Source organism: Sphaeramia orbicularis, chromosome 16 (assembly GCF_902148855.1).
Source record: "Sphaeramia orbicularis chromosome 16, fSphaOr1.1, whole genome shotgun sequence".
NCBI classification, from domain to species: domain Eukaryota; kingdom Metazoa; phylum Chordata; class Actinopteri; order Kurtiformes; family Apogonidae; genus Sphaeramia; species Sphaeramia orbicularis.
Window position 1 is genome coordinate 40,849,283 of NC_043972.1, and position 15,731 is coordinate 40,865,013.

A 15,731-nucleotide genomic window follows, 5' to 3' on the forward strand; every position below is an offset into this window, starting at 1 on the left:
TGCATGGTGTTGGCGTTCTAACAGCTGTATCACTTCTCTGAATTCCACTGATCCAACGTGCGATAGTGCAAGACTGAAAAACCATCAAAGTCCAACTCCTTACTCTCTTTATAGATATATGTGCAAGTGATCTGTGGTTCAAAACCAATCAGCATTTCTTGTAAAAATTTCTGAAGTTATTCAGTGACTCGCCACAGGAGATCATATAGTTTATCTGTGTCAAAGTCAGAAACGAGAAAAATGCAGCCAAACTAGCGTTTCACAGCTTAAGTTCGTCAGAGTTTCCTGTGTGGTGAACAGTTTGTCAGTGCAAGAGGAGGAGCACACACCGACAGACTCTTCTAGTAAGTGACATCTTTTTTTCCTTCTCACAGTCGACTAACATTAAAACCACACTCAGTTTAGTTTATATATATATATATATATATATATATATATATATATATATATATATATATATATATATTTTTTTTTTTTTTTTTTTTTTTTTTTTTTTCAAACATATATATGCACATACTGTATTGTAATCATCAGTAACAGCACTGATACAAGGTAACGGGCATCTTTACATATGCTTTCATATTCAATGTAGTCATTTCTCTGCTTAAGTATTTTTTTTAACTATGATATTTACCAGTTTATACACGTGTAAGTTTGCCATTTTGTTTTACTAAACTGATGTATGATATCCCTTAATGGATTCAGTGTTTGGTGTCTTAACAGTGATAGTATCAACAATATATCAATAGTAACAAAGCCTTAAATTAATTTGAAATATGACTGGTTCAGAAAAAAACACACATAGTTATGATATATTTGTTTGTGCACAAAAAAAAAAAAATACAATATTAGCAAGTGACAGTTACTGAATGTTACAACAATAATGTGCAAAGCTTTTAAACTAGTGTTAAAAAACAACTTGCTGATTCACTCTACATGACCGATATTTGGGTTTTATGATGACTCTACTTTTACTAATACCTCTAAGCTCATCAACAGCTAAACTGGAACACATTCTACTCTAAGTGGATTTTTTTTTTTTTTTTTTTAACTTTTACTTTTCTTTTTGTACTTAGACAGCTAAATTTAAACAGGCAGATCCGGTGATCTAAATGGCAAACCCAGTGGTGACCCATCAACCTGGTGCAGGTGGTTATGGAACCAATATCCAGACAGGAGAATGGAGCACAGGCCTCTGCTCCTGCTGCAGTGACATTTTAATCTGTGAGTACATTTGAGGATGCTTATTCTAACGTTTCATTGCTTTTATTGTCCCAAATCAACATGCATATAATAGACATATAAGTGCCACTTCATTAGTATTCAGCTTATTTTATATCTTTTTTAAAAATAATTAAATACGTGTCTGTAATGCAGGTGCTCTGGGTTTCTTCTGTCCAATTGCGTTGAGCTGTTACACAGCAAATAAATACGGAGAGAACTGCTGCCTGGGCTGTTTGCCAGGTGGTATTACAGCACTCAGAACTCACATGAGACTAACCTATGGTATTCAGGTACGTTTCACACATTTGTTAATGTTATAAATCTTATAAAGACTGACTTGTTTTTGGTCAGTTTGCTTTTAAGAAAGACAGATTTAATGAAGAAATCTTGGGTGTTCCCTGAAATTGAGGAAGATGAGCACTCATTTCCCCATAATGATTCAGCATGTTTCCTGTTTGGTTTTGATTTTGTCATCATTTTTTGCATCATTTTTCACAGGGGACAATATGCAACGACGCCTTGATGACCGCTTGCTGTGGACTTTGTGAGGTGTGCAGAATGGCTCGAGAAATCCGGATCAGGAATGGAGAGATTTCACTGTAACACCAAAGAAGTGAGAAAAAATGAAATGAGTCTGACCCAGCACATACAGTATTATCTGATCTTACACACCTATTGCTATTGTTATTACAGTAATTGTGATGGCATACATAGATGGCATGGAAACAGTAAAGGAGTTATTCAAGTGTATTCATCATGATTTTACTTATTTTCTAAACATGTGAAAGCATGTTTTGCATTTTTGTAAATAAATTGCAATGGTTTAACACTTATCTGTGTATTTATTTGTTACCAGCCAGTTTATATATAGTTAGTAGTATAAATGTTAATGGAAACTTTTCTTTAATGTTTTGTAGATAGTTTCATAACAATTCAATTCTTAAATTTCACCCTCATATTTGATAATAAAAGCCCTTGAGAATTATTTTTATGAATAAGAAACCTTTCCATTATAGCATTTATTTATTCACAATTACTGATTTATATTTGATAAATCAAGTGTACGTTCTGACACGATGAAAAAGCATTAAAATAAACTCTTTTAAGGATTAACTCAATGTGTCCTTCATGCACTAAGTCAAGACTTGCTGCACATCTGGCCCCTCCCCCTATTGCAACGTAAAGCCTTCTGATTGGTTGTTCTCTTCGTGGCCTGGCAACCAGAAGAGGCTTTACCAAACAGACGGACCCCCTGTCGTCAAACCTTTTAGCTAGTAAGAGCTAGCTCCATTAGCTAGCAGCCGTACAATTTGAAGAGCTTCAAACATCCACATACCATCATGTCTTCAAGGACACTGCCGCTGCTCTTCATCAATCTCGGTGGAGAAATGCTTTATATCCTGGACCAGCGCCTTCGAGCCCAGAACATCCCCGCTGACAAGGCTAAGAAAGGTAGCTAAGCTAGCTGCTATGTAGCTAACAACACAACGGTACCCAGCTCTGAAATGTTACACTGCAATACCTACACATTCAGTGTTCTCTGCATCCTGTCAGTTTGATAGTCAACTAAATTACTAAAGAAGCTAATTTTGTTTATTCTGAAATAGCAAAGTCAAATGAAACGGGTAAAGATGTCACGGGTAAACATTGCTAGTATAATGGTTGTCTCATCGCTTTGTTAAAACAAAGTTATTTTGTTTTGCAATGTGAATAAGCAGGTAAATATCCAATGTCTGGCGGTGTCCTTGCATTAATCTGATTTTCAGAGCATTTAATCTATGTCTTCTTTTAATGAATAAAGCTCCTATACCTGCCTGGATAGAGGATGACAGAAGGAGAGGTATTATTGTAGAGTTCACACTACAGCCATGCAATGGTGCATAGTATAGCAACTCTTTGCTCTGCTTCTGCCCAGACCAAAACATGCCAGATAAATAAAAGAGCGTGATATGACAATAGCAGATTCAGATGTAATGTCATATTCAAGGATCCAAGTTTTATGTTGTGCCATGTGCATCTTGAGAGTGGTTAGGTCATTATTTATTATTATACTTTGGTTTACATGGGTATTTAGGCCAGCATACATTGAGAGCTTTATCTTGGATTACCACAAACTCATTTTGTCTCATATTTATAAGTAGATGTAACATAAATGTATTGGAGACAAATCTTTAGTCAGTGGTTTCAATTCACATGTGTTTATTTGACTGAATTCCATACATGTGAAATGTTAGAGGAAAGGTGACAGTAGCCCTTGAATCCACCACAGTCATTATAAATACTTCACATCAGTTTCCCAGACATGGATAAAGCCTAGTCTGAGATTAAAATTAAAATTCAATGAAGATCTCCATTGAAGAAAAATAAATAAAACTCTTCAGTATCTAACTAGGCTTAATCAGCATCTGGAAAACTGAGCCTTGTTCAGACCTGGTCTAAACATGAATCAAGAGTGATCTGATTCCAGGTGTACAGCGCTAATGTACGGTGTGAACGAGCTTACGATGCATCCACAGAAAAAGAAGATGAACAGAACATAAGACAGCATAAGAAGCATATGTCCACATTTTGTCAGCAGGTTAAACACAGATGCATCCTGGGACGGTTTGAAGGACTGCCTACTCAGCTGATGTGGTCTGTGAGGCTCGGTGCACTGATACTGTCATATTGAAGTGTTTTACGATAGAGATCTGTTACAAATGCTTCATATGTGTTGTACAGCCTGAACTCACTGGAACAAGGCTTCACCACTTTGGAAATAGAATATTCATGGTTATAATCTAAATAACTATAGACGGCATGGTCTAAGAATAATCTAGGAGAAAGTCTTGTAATTATTTTAAGTAGTTGAACATTCAGTCACTAAAGTATAAATTATGTGTGCTCAGAGCTGTACATGTGTGATGGGATCACTCAGGATGCATGCCAGGTCCTGAACAGGGCCTCGGTGACTTGCTACAGGGACTGAAAGATCACAGTGAAATGTCTTCAGACCTAAAAGCTGTCCATAGAGCTGCTGCCAAATAGTATACATGCTGATGGCTCCACATGCTGCTGCTATTTTAGAGATTTGGGACTATGCTTTGGTTGAAATGGTTTTGCTCCTCAGTGTTTAATGAATCAGCTAACCCTTTGTTCCTACAGTCATAACGCTCCTTGGGTTTGTGTATTGTTTTCCTCATTAGTTATGAATGATATCATCACCACAATGTTCAACAAAAAGTTCTTGGAAGAGCTTTTCAAACCACAGGAACTTTATTCCAAGAAGGCCCTGCGGACTGTGTTTGACAGGTTGGCCCACGCATCCATTATGAGACTCAATCAAGCTAGCATGGACAAGGTAAAGTACCGACACCACCGACAGAGAACATGTAGATGAAGTGTTAAGTTTTTTCAAGAGTTCAGGGCTGTACTGTACTTCACTGATATTTATGCATTATTCCATTATCTAGCCTAAATTTGTTTGTATTCTCAGCTAAAACATAAAATATTTCAATATTTTGCTGTCTTACTCAATGTTACTCACACATATTTTGGTATTGAACATTAATGTAATTGTTTCGAGTGTTCTACTTTACCCCATGGCTCAGGAGGTAGAGTGGGTCGTCCAATAACTGAAGGGTTGGCGATTCAAATCCCACTCTCTCCTAGTCATGTGTCATTGTGTCCTTGGGCAAGACGCTTCACCCATTATGCCTCCTGTGTCAGTCACACTGGTGTATGAATGCATATAAATGTTTGATGGCGGTCAGAAGGGCTGTTTGGCAGCCACACTTCTGTTAGCCGGTCCCAGGGCAGCTGTGGCTACAAATGTAGTTTACCACCACCAGAGTGAGAGAGAGCAAATGAATAATGGGTCACTAATGTAAAGTGCTTCAGGTGCCTTGAAAAGCATTAAAGAAATCCAATCCATTATTATTATTATTATTATTATTATTATTATTATTATTATTTTATTTTATTTATTATTATTATTATTATTATTATTATTATTATTATTATTATTTCTGAAAATGTCTGCTGCTTGGCAAAAACTTTAAACCACAAATAACTGTCCTGTTGTATTACAATGTCACTTACATTGTTCTCATCTTGTTTCCTCTTTATCTTGCAACATTTTAGTTGTATTTTCACCGCTTTACATCTTTTGAAAAAAAAATTTAAACCTTAAAAATACTGTCTGGTTTCTTCACCTTTCATACATATTTATCATATCAGCTTTCTGCAGTTAATCCTCTTAACAGTGCTGCCTTAAAAAGCCATTTCTATCTAATGCACATTGTGTCCTGTGGCTCCCTCTGCTGTCTACAGTGAAGAAAATTTTAGTTGGTAAGTGAGTCAACTTTTGTGCTTCTTTTCACAGCTGTATGACTTGATGACCATGGCATTTAAGTACCAGGTCCTGCTCTGCACTCGGCCTAAAGACATCCTCCTCGTCTCCTTTAACCACATGGATGCAATCAAAGACTTTGTGAAAGACAGCCCTAGCATTCTCAGCCAGGTGGATGAGACGTACCGACAGCTCATAGAGGTACGACCTGTGTTCACTCCATATTCATTGTCAGTTCTTCAGGTTCTTCTTGTTTATGTTAGTGTAGAGGGCCAAAACCAGCCTGTCAAAAGGTCCAATCTGGCCTGAGGATGAATTTGCAAAGTGCAAATATTACACTGAAGATATTAACAACTAGAAAAGCACTCGGAGAGCGCAGACCTCCGCCAAGCGCAAAAATTCCCCACATAATCGGTGCTACAAATCCTACATTTATTTTTTAAAATAAAATCCGCCTTCTGGATCAGATCCGGATCAGCCTTTGAAATGTGATAGAGGACCCCATTGTCAATTCCTGAGTTAAATTTCATGAGTTTTGGTCAATAATTAAGCGAGATATTGGGAAACGAAAATGTTGGCCCCATTTACCACAATGTTAACGAAAATTTCAAAGTGATCCAGAATCCAGGATTTCTTCTGGATCACCCCCAAAAGTTAATAATTTCTTCCTTATCCCATTTCCAACAGACCCTGAAAATTTCATCAAAATCTGTCCATAACTTTTTGAGTTATGTTGCACACTAATGGACAGACAAACAAACAGACAGACAAACAAACCCTGGCAAAAACATAACCTCCTTGGCGGAGGTAATCAAGGGTGTCAAAGTGATTTTAGTTCAGGTTCCACATACAGACCAATATGATCTAAAGTAAAATAATAGCATAATAACCTATAAACAGTGACAACTTCCTTTTTCTAGGTTCAACTGGACTAGTTTTGCTCTTTTGAAGCAAAACTAGTCCAGCTGAACCTCAAAGAACTACCAAGAAGAACAATGAGCTTAGCAAGTGAGAAATTGTTCTTATTTTAGTTCCAAACTCCAAATTTTTAACAATATTGTGCTTGTTACCAAATAATATAATAACATAATAAGTAATTTAATGTTTTTTATTGCACTAAAACAAAGAGAAAAAGTTATTTCTAAGTTATGATGCTATTACTTTACTGGTCCGGCCCACTTGAGATCCAACTGGACTAAATGTGGCCCCTGGAAGAAATGAGTTTGACACCCCTGTGTTAGAGCAGATGTGAAAATGTAGAATACACAAAGGGTTAATACTGTGTATAAAGAAGAATAGAGAGGGAAGTGGTGTCAAATGTTAAAAATATAAATATTTAAATGATACTGTTCAGCTGTTACACTCTTATAGTGAGTGACACATGATGATTCATTACTTTTCCTCCAAGATTACAAAAAATGACAGTGTATTGCAACATACAAGGACAAGAAGAGGAAATGTGCTGGGTCACATGCAAGAGTCGCTCATACAAGCTGATTCAGTGTTAAATGGCATGTATTCAAAATAATTTTGTAAAAATTAAAATAGATTTTTTTTATGTATGAAAGATATTCAAAAGTGGGTCATGTCTGTCACGCAAGGGGTTTAGAGCACAGGTGTCACACATTCAGCCAGTGGGCCAAAACCGGCCCCTTAAAGGGTTCAATCCGGCCCCTGGAATGAATTTGTGAAATGTAAAACTTACACTTAAGACATTAACAATCAAGGATGTTAAAATCATTTAGTTCAGGGGCCACATACAGACCAATATGATCTCAAGTGGGTCAAACCAGTCAAATATTATCATAATAACCTGAAAATAATGACAACTCCAAATTTTCCTCTTTGTTTTAGTGTAAAAAAGTAAAATGACATGAAAATGTTGAATGAAAACATTTACTAACTATCCTTTCACAATTCAATATGAATTACCTGAAGAAATATGAACAACCTGAAATGTCTTCATAGAATTAAGTGTAATTTTAACAGTATTCTGCCTGTGTCTACATGTTTTGTGTATTTGTAGATACACTAAGGTTTTTAAGTTGTAATATACATGTATAAATGATAAACTAAGGCATAATATTGTTAATAATGTTAAAATTGTGCTTATTTTTCTTAATACATTTCAAGTTGTTTGTGTTATTCATATATTTAAGGAAACTTTGTAAAGATTTTCATAATGTAATTTTGCTTTTTTCACTGTTATTATTTTACCGGTCCGGCCCATTTCAGATCATACTGGGCTGAATGTGGCCCCTGAATTAAAATGAGTTTGACACCCCTGATTTAGAGTCTGTCTTTATCCACAGAAAAAAAAACTATTGTGAATGCTTTAGTCTCAATGAATTTGAGGATTGGATTTGTTCATATCGGCTCCTGTTACAGAAATTTCAGTCTTAACTATAATTTGTATTTATATTGTGTGAGGTTCAATAGGATATTGCAAAAAAAAAAAAAATTAAATTAAATAATATCATTCCATATACGCAATTATCATGACGTAATAAAAACAATTCTTTTCCAGTGTAATACAAAATAAAAGAAACAGAAGCAGAGGATATTTTGTGAATCGTATTATCACAATGATTGAACTTCTCAAAATTAATATTTTATTACTGTATTTCTATTATCGTTTTTATAGATTTTATGATCTCCATATGCATATATCACCATACCATATTTTAGAAAGTCACCAAATCTAATCTAATCTTATCTATCTATCTATCTATCTATCTATCTATCTATCTATCTATCTATCTATCTATCTATCTATCTATCTATCTATCTATCTATCTATCTATCTGTCTGTCTGTCTGTCTGTCTGTCTGTCTGTCTGTCTGTCTGTCTGTCTGTCTGTCTGTCTGTCTGTCTGTCTGTCTGTCTGTCTGTCTGTCTGTCTGTCTTATAAAAGGGAAGTGGGCATCATAAAAAGAGCTGACAGCTGCAGTTTGGCATACTTAAGTATTTTTGATCAAGGACGAGACTAGTGAAAATGGCAAGTTGATAGGACCAATATTTTGGGAGATATTAATTATTTTGGAATACAATAGCCTTACAATCACGTTGCTATGTCCATGACACTTGACAGGAAGCACAGTATTACCCTGCATGATGGGAAATGAAGTTAAAAACAGGAACGACACATTTACTAACTTCAGTCCCCAGAGTTCAGTCTTAATATATTAATTGTCCTTTAGATTTTAAAGAATGATTTACCAAACAATTTTTATGTCAGTACTTATAAAATATAGACTAACATCTTTTCCCAAAAGTCCGCTCTACCCAGCATAAAAACTACCACATCTAGAACCCATGGTTTCCCACGGGTCAACGCGCTAGTTATCATAAATAATCCATGATGTAATGTAACATGTAGGTTAACTGTCATGACTATTATATTTCATATTAGTCATGAAGCTCTTTGTTTTAGTGAGATGTTTTTCATGTTAGAACATTTGGTCTTTGTTTCTGTCTATTCACAGACTGACTCATGCTGTTTTACTTTGTCATCTGTTGATTTTGCATGACTGGAAAACTTGCAGTGTAAAAGTTTTCCTTCTACTCTTTGGAACATTTTGATGAACAAATACTTCCTGACATATCGGGCAAAGCCTGAAATGATCTCATTGTAATATTAATTATATTTAATGAGAATCGGCAGTTCTGATGAATCCATCTGCCATTCTTTATTTGAACACAGATGGCATTTATCATGGCGTGACTCGAGAAACTTATGAACAAAAACGAGAGAAAAAAAAAAGAGAAAGGTTAAGATGATAATGCAAAATATTGTTGCATGCGGTTTGTTGGTGCAAATGTCACAAACATATGATAAAAATGGAAATGTTACACCTGTCAGAATAATAAGAGGTTAGAGCTACTTCTGCTTTAAGTTATGATTTTAATCTCATAGTGTGTGTGGTCTTATCTGTCATCATTTTTCTCGTCATGACTGTTCATGTTGGCTCTTGTTGCAGGAGTTTCAGTCTCAGAATTTGTTTTATTATTGTGTGAAGTAAATAGAATATTGGGGAAAAAAGTTAGCATGTTTTAAAAAAAATAAAAACACCATTCTGTATTCACAATTATCACAAATTATCATGATATAATAAAAAAAAAATCTTTTGCAGTGTTATAAAAAATAAAATCAGTATGACTATCATTGTGATTTTATTTGTGGTTCATGTAGTGATGTGTTACTCAGTGCTTATTTAATCTGATTGTTTTTTTCTTTCTCATTTTTAGATGTATACACCCTTATCTAGTGGTGAATTCCAGCTAATCAGACAAACTCTTCTTATCTTCTTCCAAGACATGCATATAAGGGTACGTCTTTTATTTGTCAAATTTTAATCAACAAAGCTTTATTTACAGGGTTCATACAGGTGCTTGAAATCCTTGAAAATGCTCGAATTTCAGTGTTGTGTTTTCAAGGTCTGAAAAGTGCATGAATTTTAGTTTACATGCTTGAAAGTGCCTGCAGTTATAACTCTGTGATGTGATTTATTTATTTATTTTTAATATTAACTCTGACAGGTTAGATGTCAAGCCAAAGGTACTTACAGAGAGGTGATACATTTAGAAAAATAAAACTTTATGTCAAAAAAGAAAATTAGCATGTGTTCTCAGGTCGACTCCAGGTACATTTTTATCTTAATCTTTGTCTCGGTGCGAATGTGCCTGAAGAACGCCAAGTGGCTTCCCTTTTTTTGAGGGATAAAACTTTGTGTTCTTTTAATTTCTGAACTTTTAGCTATCTTTGAAACATAATTTTAGATGTTCATAGCATAATATAATGTACATCATTGTGATAAAAAGTAAAAAAAAAAATCATGAGTGTCTGTATTCCTGTTGATATCTATTTTACCACAGTGATAAGGTGCTGTAGTGGAAAATTTTGAAAATGACCCTTACAAATGCTTGAAAAATGCTTGAATTTGACCTTGAAAAATGTGTGAAATGTGTGAAAAATGTCAGAAAAAGTAGACTCTCAAAATAAAAGTCTTTCGCGCATGGAAGTGTGAGGGTTAATATGAGATCTGTCGCCATGGATGACAAGTTCCATTGGTCTTTTACTTACATACATAAAAAAGGAAAAAAAATACTTACATTTTAACCCCTTACAATCCATACAAAGATTTTACACATCGGTGAGAAACTGAAAATTAATAGCAAAATTTGCTCAGTGAGTCAAGATTTGGGTTTTACACTTCAGGATTTTAATTGAAGGCATGCACTTACGTCAGTCGAAGGATTCCAGCATGTTTAGTCTTCCACTTGGGCCCCGTCCCTTGCCACGTAAATTTTTGCCCTCCTCAACATTTCTGCAATGGTACGCCTGATCACGCCCCTGTCCTACCTCAGGAGTTCCACTTCAGCTGTGATGATGCAATGAATTGCGTATGCTGACTTAAATGTTTCAAATTTCAAATGGTCAGCTCAAAACTAGCTTAAAGAATCCTCACTAACAGCATTAACCCCTTGCGTTTGATGATAGACTCAAACCTGTCGTTAATGTGAAATTTTTGTATGGATGGTAGGGGGTTAACTTGTGATCATTTTTTTCCTGTTTTATGTATGCAAGTAAAAAACCAATGGAACTTGTCATCCAGTGTGACAGAGCTCATATTAACCCTTACACTTCCATGCGCAAAAGACTTTTATTTTGCACAATTCAAATTAGCATTGTTCACTGAAGCATGAAAACTGACCCAGGACACTGGTGTCAATCAAGGGAGAATTACATGGTCAATAAACACATACGACCCGATTTTCAACATGTCTTCACAGTTTGGTTTTATGTTGTTTTTTCTAAGAGTCTATTTTTTTCTGATACACCCTGTATATTCTTGAACCGGCATCTTTCAGTTTGAGTTTTATTTACTTAACAAGCTGTTTCTGTGTTTTCCTTCATGTCAGGTGTCTATTTTTCTTAAGGACAAAGTACAGAACTCTAATGGCCGCTTTGTACTCCCCACTAGTGGCCCTGTGCCCTATGGTACACAAATCCCTGGATTAATAAGGTACACATACAGCTGTTATCTCACACACCTTCACTTGCTGTACTCAGAAGACAGATATAGATAACAGACACTCAAAATAAACAAATTCCTTGCCTGGTTTTTCTTTTGTTAATCTTTGTGTTCTTTAGTGGTTACTCTCTTCTTTGTCGCATACAGTGTGTTTGCTGATCTTTCCCAGACGCTATAATTGTAAGTTAAGTAGGCCTGTCTGCAGCTAATAGCATTACAGAGGTTTTCTTGAACAAGTCCTTTACGTTCTAAGTTTAGATGTATTGTATGTTTAGCTTAGATCGAATTACCTAAGGATCATGTGGATGCAGTGAAACATTCAATACATCAAGGAAACAGGAGATCACATGTAGAGAATCAGAGCTTCAGTGCTGTTAAAATATTAAAAGCGACAGAGAACCTAAGCGTTCTGCTAAAAGGAAGTCCTTTGAACATGGATAACACAAATAGAAAAAGTCATACAAACTGCTATGTAATGGTTTTTGTCTGTGGTCATTTCAGGATGTTTAGCTGTACGGGTGAAGAGGTGAGCAGACTGCAGTTCAATAACGGTGGAAACTATACCTCACCTCTCCGGGAGGGATCCTTTGAGATTTTTGGAGACAGGGTCACCAAACTGGGCACAAACATGTAAGACAACAGCTAAACTTATACACAAATGAGGAGTTTTCTTTGGCAGAATAGGATTTATATTACCAAGCAAATGTAAAACTTGCTAGTCATGTTTCAATATTAACTCTATTTGACCAAAGCAAACATAACACCCAGACTGAAAGAAACAATCAGTCTGTCTGTCTGTCTGTCTGTCTAATCTTATCTTTGCCACAAAATGCTAATGTAATGTCAAAACAAGTGGTGCCAGGCACAACAAACCCACCCCTCACACATACTGTAGCTTATTTTGGCATCGATCCAGCTGATGTCATCATGTCAATGTGTGTGCTGATGTCAGCATATCAATTGTCTCTATATATGTGGCAAGTTTGAAGTAAATTGAAACAAAATTGATGTTTTTATAGACATATGAAATTTTGACCATTATAAGTAAATAGAAGAAGAAAAAAGATTTTAAAAATTCATACAAAATTTTCCATACTTTTCCCAGAATGTATTGACATCTATTCTGGGTCACTGGCAATCTATAAACCCAATTTAGTATGAATTCAACCAATAGTTTTGCTGCTACAGACATGTGAAATTTCACCCATTATAAGTAAATGGGGAAAAAAAAAAAGATTTTAAAAATTCATAAAAAATGTGAACTTTGACCTACTATTCATAAAATGTATTCAGATCTATTCTGGGTCACTGACAGTCTATAAATCAAATTTGGTATGAATTCAACCGATCGTTTTGCTGCTAGAGTGTTAACAATCAAACAAACAAACCAAACCAAAAACAATACCCCTTGCCTCCCCTTTGCGGGGCAGGGTAATAAATACATAAACATGTATTTCTGTCCAGAGTTACTAGTTAATTTTTGGCCCAAATCATGTATTGATGATGGAGGAGTCAGACCTCTGTGTAAATTCTTCTAAAGTCCATCACATCCTAAAGATTCTCAATGCAGTTCAGGTCTGGACTCTGTGGTGGCCTATTCTGCAATATGTCTAGTGCATTTTTCCAGGTTGGAATGAACAATAAGTTTTTAATTTATGTATTTTTTTATGAATACACGAAGCAAAAAAAGCAACTGGAAACCCTGATATGAACATGACTTTGTGTTATAGTGTATGTGTCTTCTAAGGCCTGATGCTTTGGCACTATGCTGCAGGGACTTCAAGTACACTTAATGTTCTTTTTCATTGTTTCAATCAGGTACAGTGTAAGCCGCCCTGTGGAAACACACATGTCAGGTACATCTAAAAACTCTGCTCAGCACACAAAGGTAAGTGCAGAGGAAATGGTGTAAGGTTGACAAAATGACATTTTTAAAATTGGCTCCTTGTAAAAAACACTTACAATGGTCACCATATGTCAGCAGGTCAGTGCTGTTCCCAACCCCCTGGCTAAAGAGGAACTCAACCTGTTGGCCAGATTAATGGGAGGATTAGAAGTTCAAAAACCTGGAAATGCAGACAACGGCTTCCGGGTCAACCTCTTCGCTACAGATGAGGAAGAAGAGTGAGTGGTTTCTGTGACAGAACATGAATGCTGTATCAAATAAATGCTGCCAATGGGAAAAAAAAAAATACTTCAGCAATGATTCACAACCGACATTATGTTGCTCATTTATTACAGAGAGGCATTAATATCAAGACCAGATGAGCTCTCATATGGAGTCATAAACATCCAGGCAACAAAGGTAAAAAAAACTTCCTCCTTGCTTCTGCTTTTTAGGTAATGCTTATGCATATGTAATGAAGAATTACATTGAGTGTCATTGTTGCAGAAATCCTTAAAAACACAACTATGACTATTTATGTCTCATCTAACCTGTCAGCCAACCTGCTGAAATTAGACTAGCTTTCAACTTTTTGTAACCGACCCCATATTTGTACACCTCTACAGTCCCTGTGACACTAATACTTCGTAACATTGTGTTTCAGGACCAGCATGCCAATGCTGAACTGGCCAAGATCATGGGAGAGTTTACAGAGTCTGGGGATCAGTCTCCCAGTGCCAGCAGCAAAGGAGATGACCTTCTGGCTATGATGGATGGTCTGTGATACGGTCAGCCCCCGGCAGAAAGGCCCACAGGGATGGAGCAAAATACACTGTTAACAGTCTGCTCTGACGTAGACCCGTCTGCTGTCCACACCTGCCAAACACTGCAGCGACCTCACATGCAGCCACTACCTTGTCTTTGGGTGCTTTTAACGTGCAGATGTAATCAGGTGTCCCAGTTGGTTAAATTTCCAACTGCTAATGCGTAGTTCACAACAGAGGATGTGTGGTGAGCTGAGCTTCAGGCTATAATACCCTGCATTAGTACGTTTCCTGTAAACTGAGAGTTTCAGTGAATCAAGACATACAGTAGGCATCAGTGTGTTGAACATGTGTCTGTGCTGTTTCAGTAATGTCAACATGTTGCATATTTGAACTGTCACTTCGACTGTGATGACACACTATCACTTTTCTCACAGCTCGTTTCACTTTAATGTTGATAACGCATCAGTTTCAGATCATCTTCAAACACTCCAAATGTCCATGTTCATTCCTTACACTGACCAGGTAGAGTTTGTTAGATTCCTCTGTTTTTTAATGAACACATCATATAACATTACTGTAGGGGAATCAAAGAAAACCCAAGTGCTCTTGATAAAGTAAAGTTCATGTGTTTATCTTGCATCACATTGTATTACCTACATTCTGTAATGGGAGCAACTTGAAAAAAAGAAATAAGATGTCATACTCTGCAATGTTTCAAAACCTCAGTCATGTCTTTATTGAGTTTTAGCCCAGAAATGTGCTCATTTACGAGCACCTGTATATTAATGCAATTTAAACTATTGTTTATTACATACTATATTTATTTCAATGTATTTTTTTCTGTGTATAGGACAAGTGCATATTGCTACAATTGTTAAACTGTTGGATGTACAATGCAGAATTTATAATAAATAGGTGAATTAAGATTCTATGAAATGTATGAGTGGTCTGCCTAGTGATGCAATGGAGTGTTAATAATGACATGTACTATGTAATAGGTTGTTGTAGTTGAGAGGATATAACTGTAGGTGGAGCTGTCACACCTTTGTACTGCACAATGGGCTGTCCATGGTCTGACTTACATGAACATTCTTAGAATGCATTTTGTTGTGCAGTTCTACTTTTTTCACCCACAGAATAGTTGGTGGAATTTTTTTCCAGTACATTTTTAATCGGAAATGTAAAATACATGTTTCATTGGATAAATTTAAACACCAAATCAGTCCCAAATGCAAATTGCTTGTATATAATCCACATTTACCCACAGTCCGACGTCTAACTAAGACCTACAATGAAAACAGAATACAATGATAAGAATTGGTGGTAACAGTTTTCTGTGCCCAGGAGATTTGTGTGCAGACGAGTCAAAATGAGACTGAGTCTGCACTCCCCCAGTCAGTTCCATTCATCCACACACATACACATTAACATGGTGCATACCATGGAGGCAAAACATGCTGAGACAATTCTCTGAATTGATCTGGGGGAGG

The 15,731-nt window shown here is 36.0% G+C and overlaps 2 protein-coding genes across 3 annotated transcripts; both read left to right on the plus strand.

Moving 5' to 3' along the window:
• Nucleotides 1-23: 23 nt before the first annotated feature.
• Nucleotides 24-2,055, plus strand: LOC115435746 (cornifelin homolog). Its single transcript, XM_030158348.1, has 4 exons — nt 24-344; nt 1,077-1,224; nt 1,378-1,514; nt 1,723-2,055. Exons 2-4 carry the CDS (start codon nt 1,113-1,115, stop codon nt 1,825-1,827), a joined length of 354 nt encoding a protein of 117 aa, XP_030014208.1. The 5' UTR covers nt 24-344; nt 1,077-1,112; the 3' UTR covers nt 1,828-2,055.
• A 391-nt stretch (nt 2,056-2,446) lies between these two features.
• oscp1b (organic solute carrier partner 1b) lies at nt 2,447-15,172 on the plus strand. 2 transcript variants are annotated; one of them, XM_030158349.1, is made up of 11 exons: nt 2,447-2,676; nt 3,026-3,064; nt 4,410-4,564; nt 5,588-5,755; nt 9,803-9,883; nt 11,477-11,580; nt 12,091-12,219; nt 13,408-13,477; nt 13,574-13,713; nt 13,831-13,894; nt 14,139-15,172. In XM_030158349.1, the coding sequence occupies exons 1-11, from the start codon at nt 2,565-2,567 to the stop codon at nt 14,256-14,258; spliced, it is 1,182 nt and encodes a 393-aa protein (XP_030014209.1). In that variant the 5' UTR covers nt 2,447-2,564; the 3' UTR covers nt 14,259-15,172. The 2 variants fall into 2 exon arrangements, with proteins under 2 accessions (XP_030014209.1, XP_030014211.1); XM_030158351.1 differs by lacking the exon at nt 3,026-3,064 and having other exon boundaries at nt 2,448-2,676.
• Nucleotides 15,173-15,731: the final 559 nt, after the last annotated feature.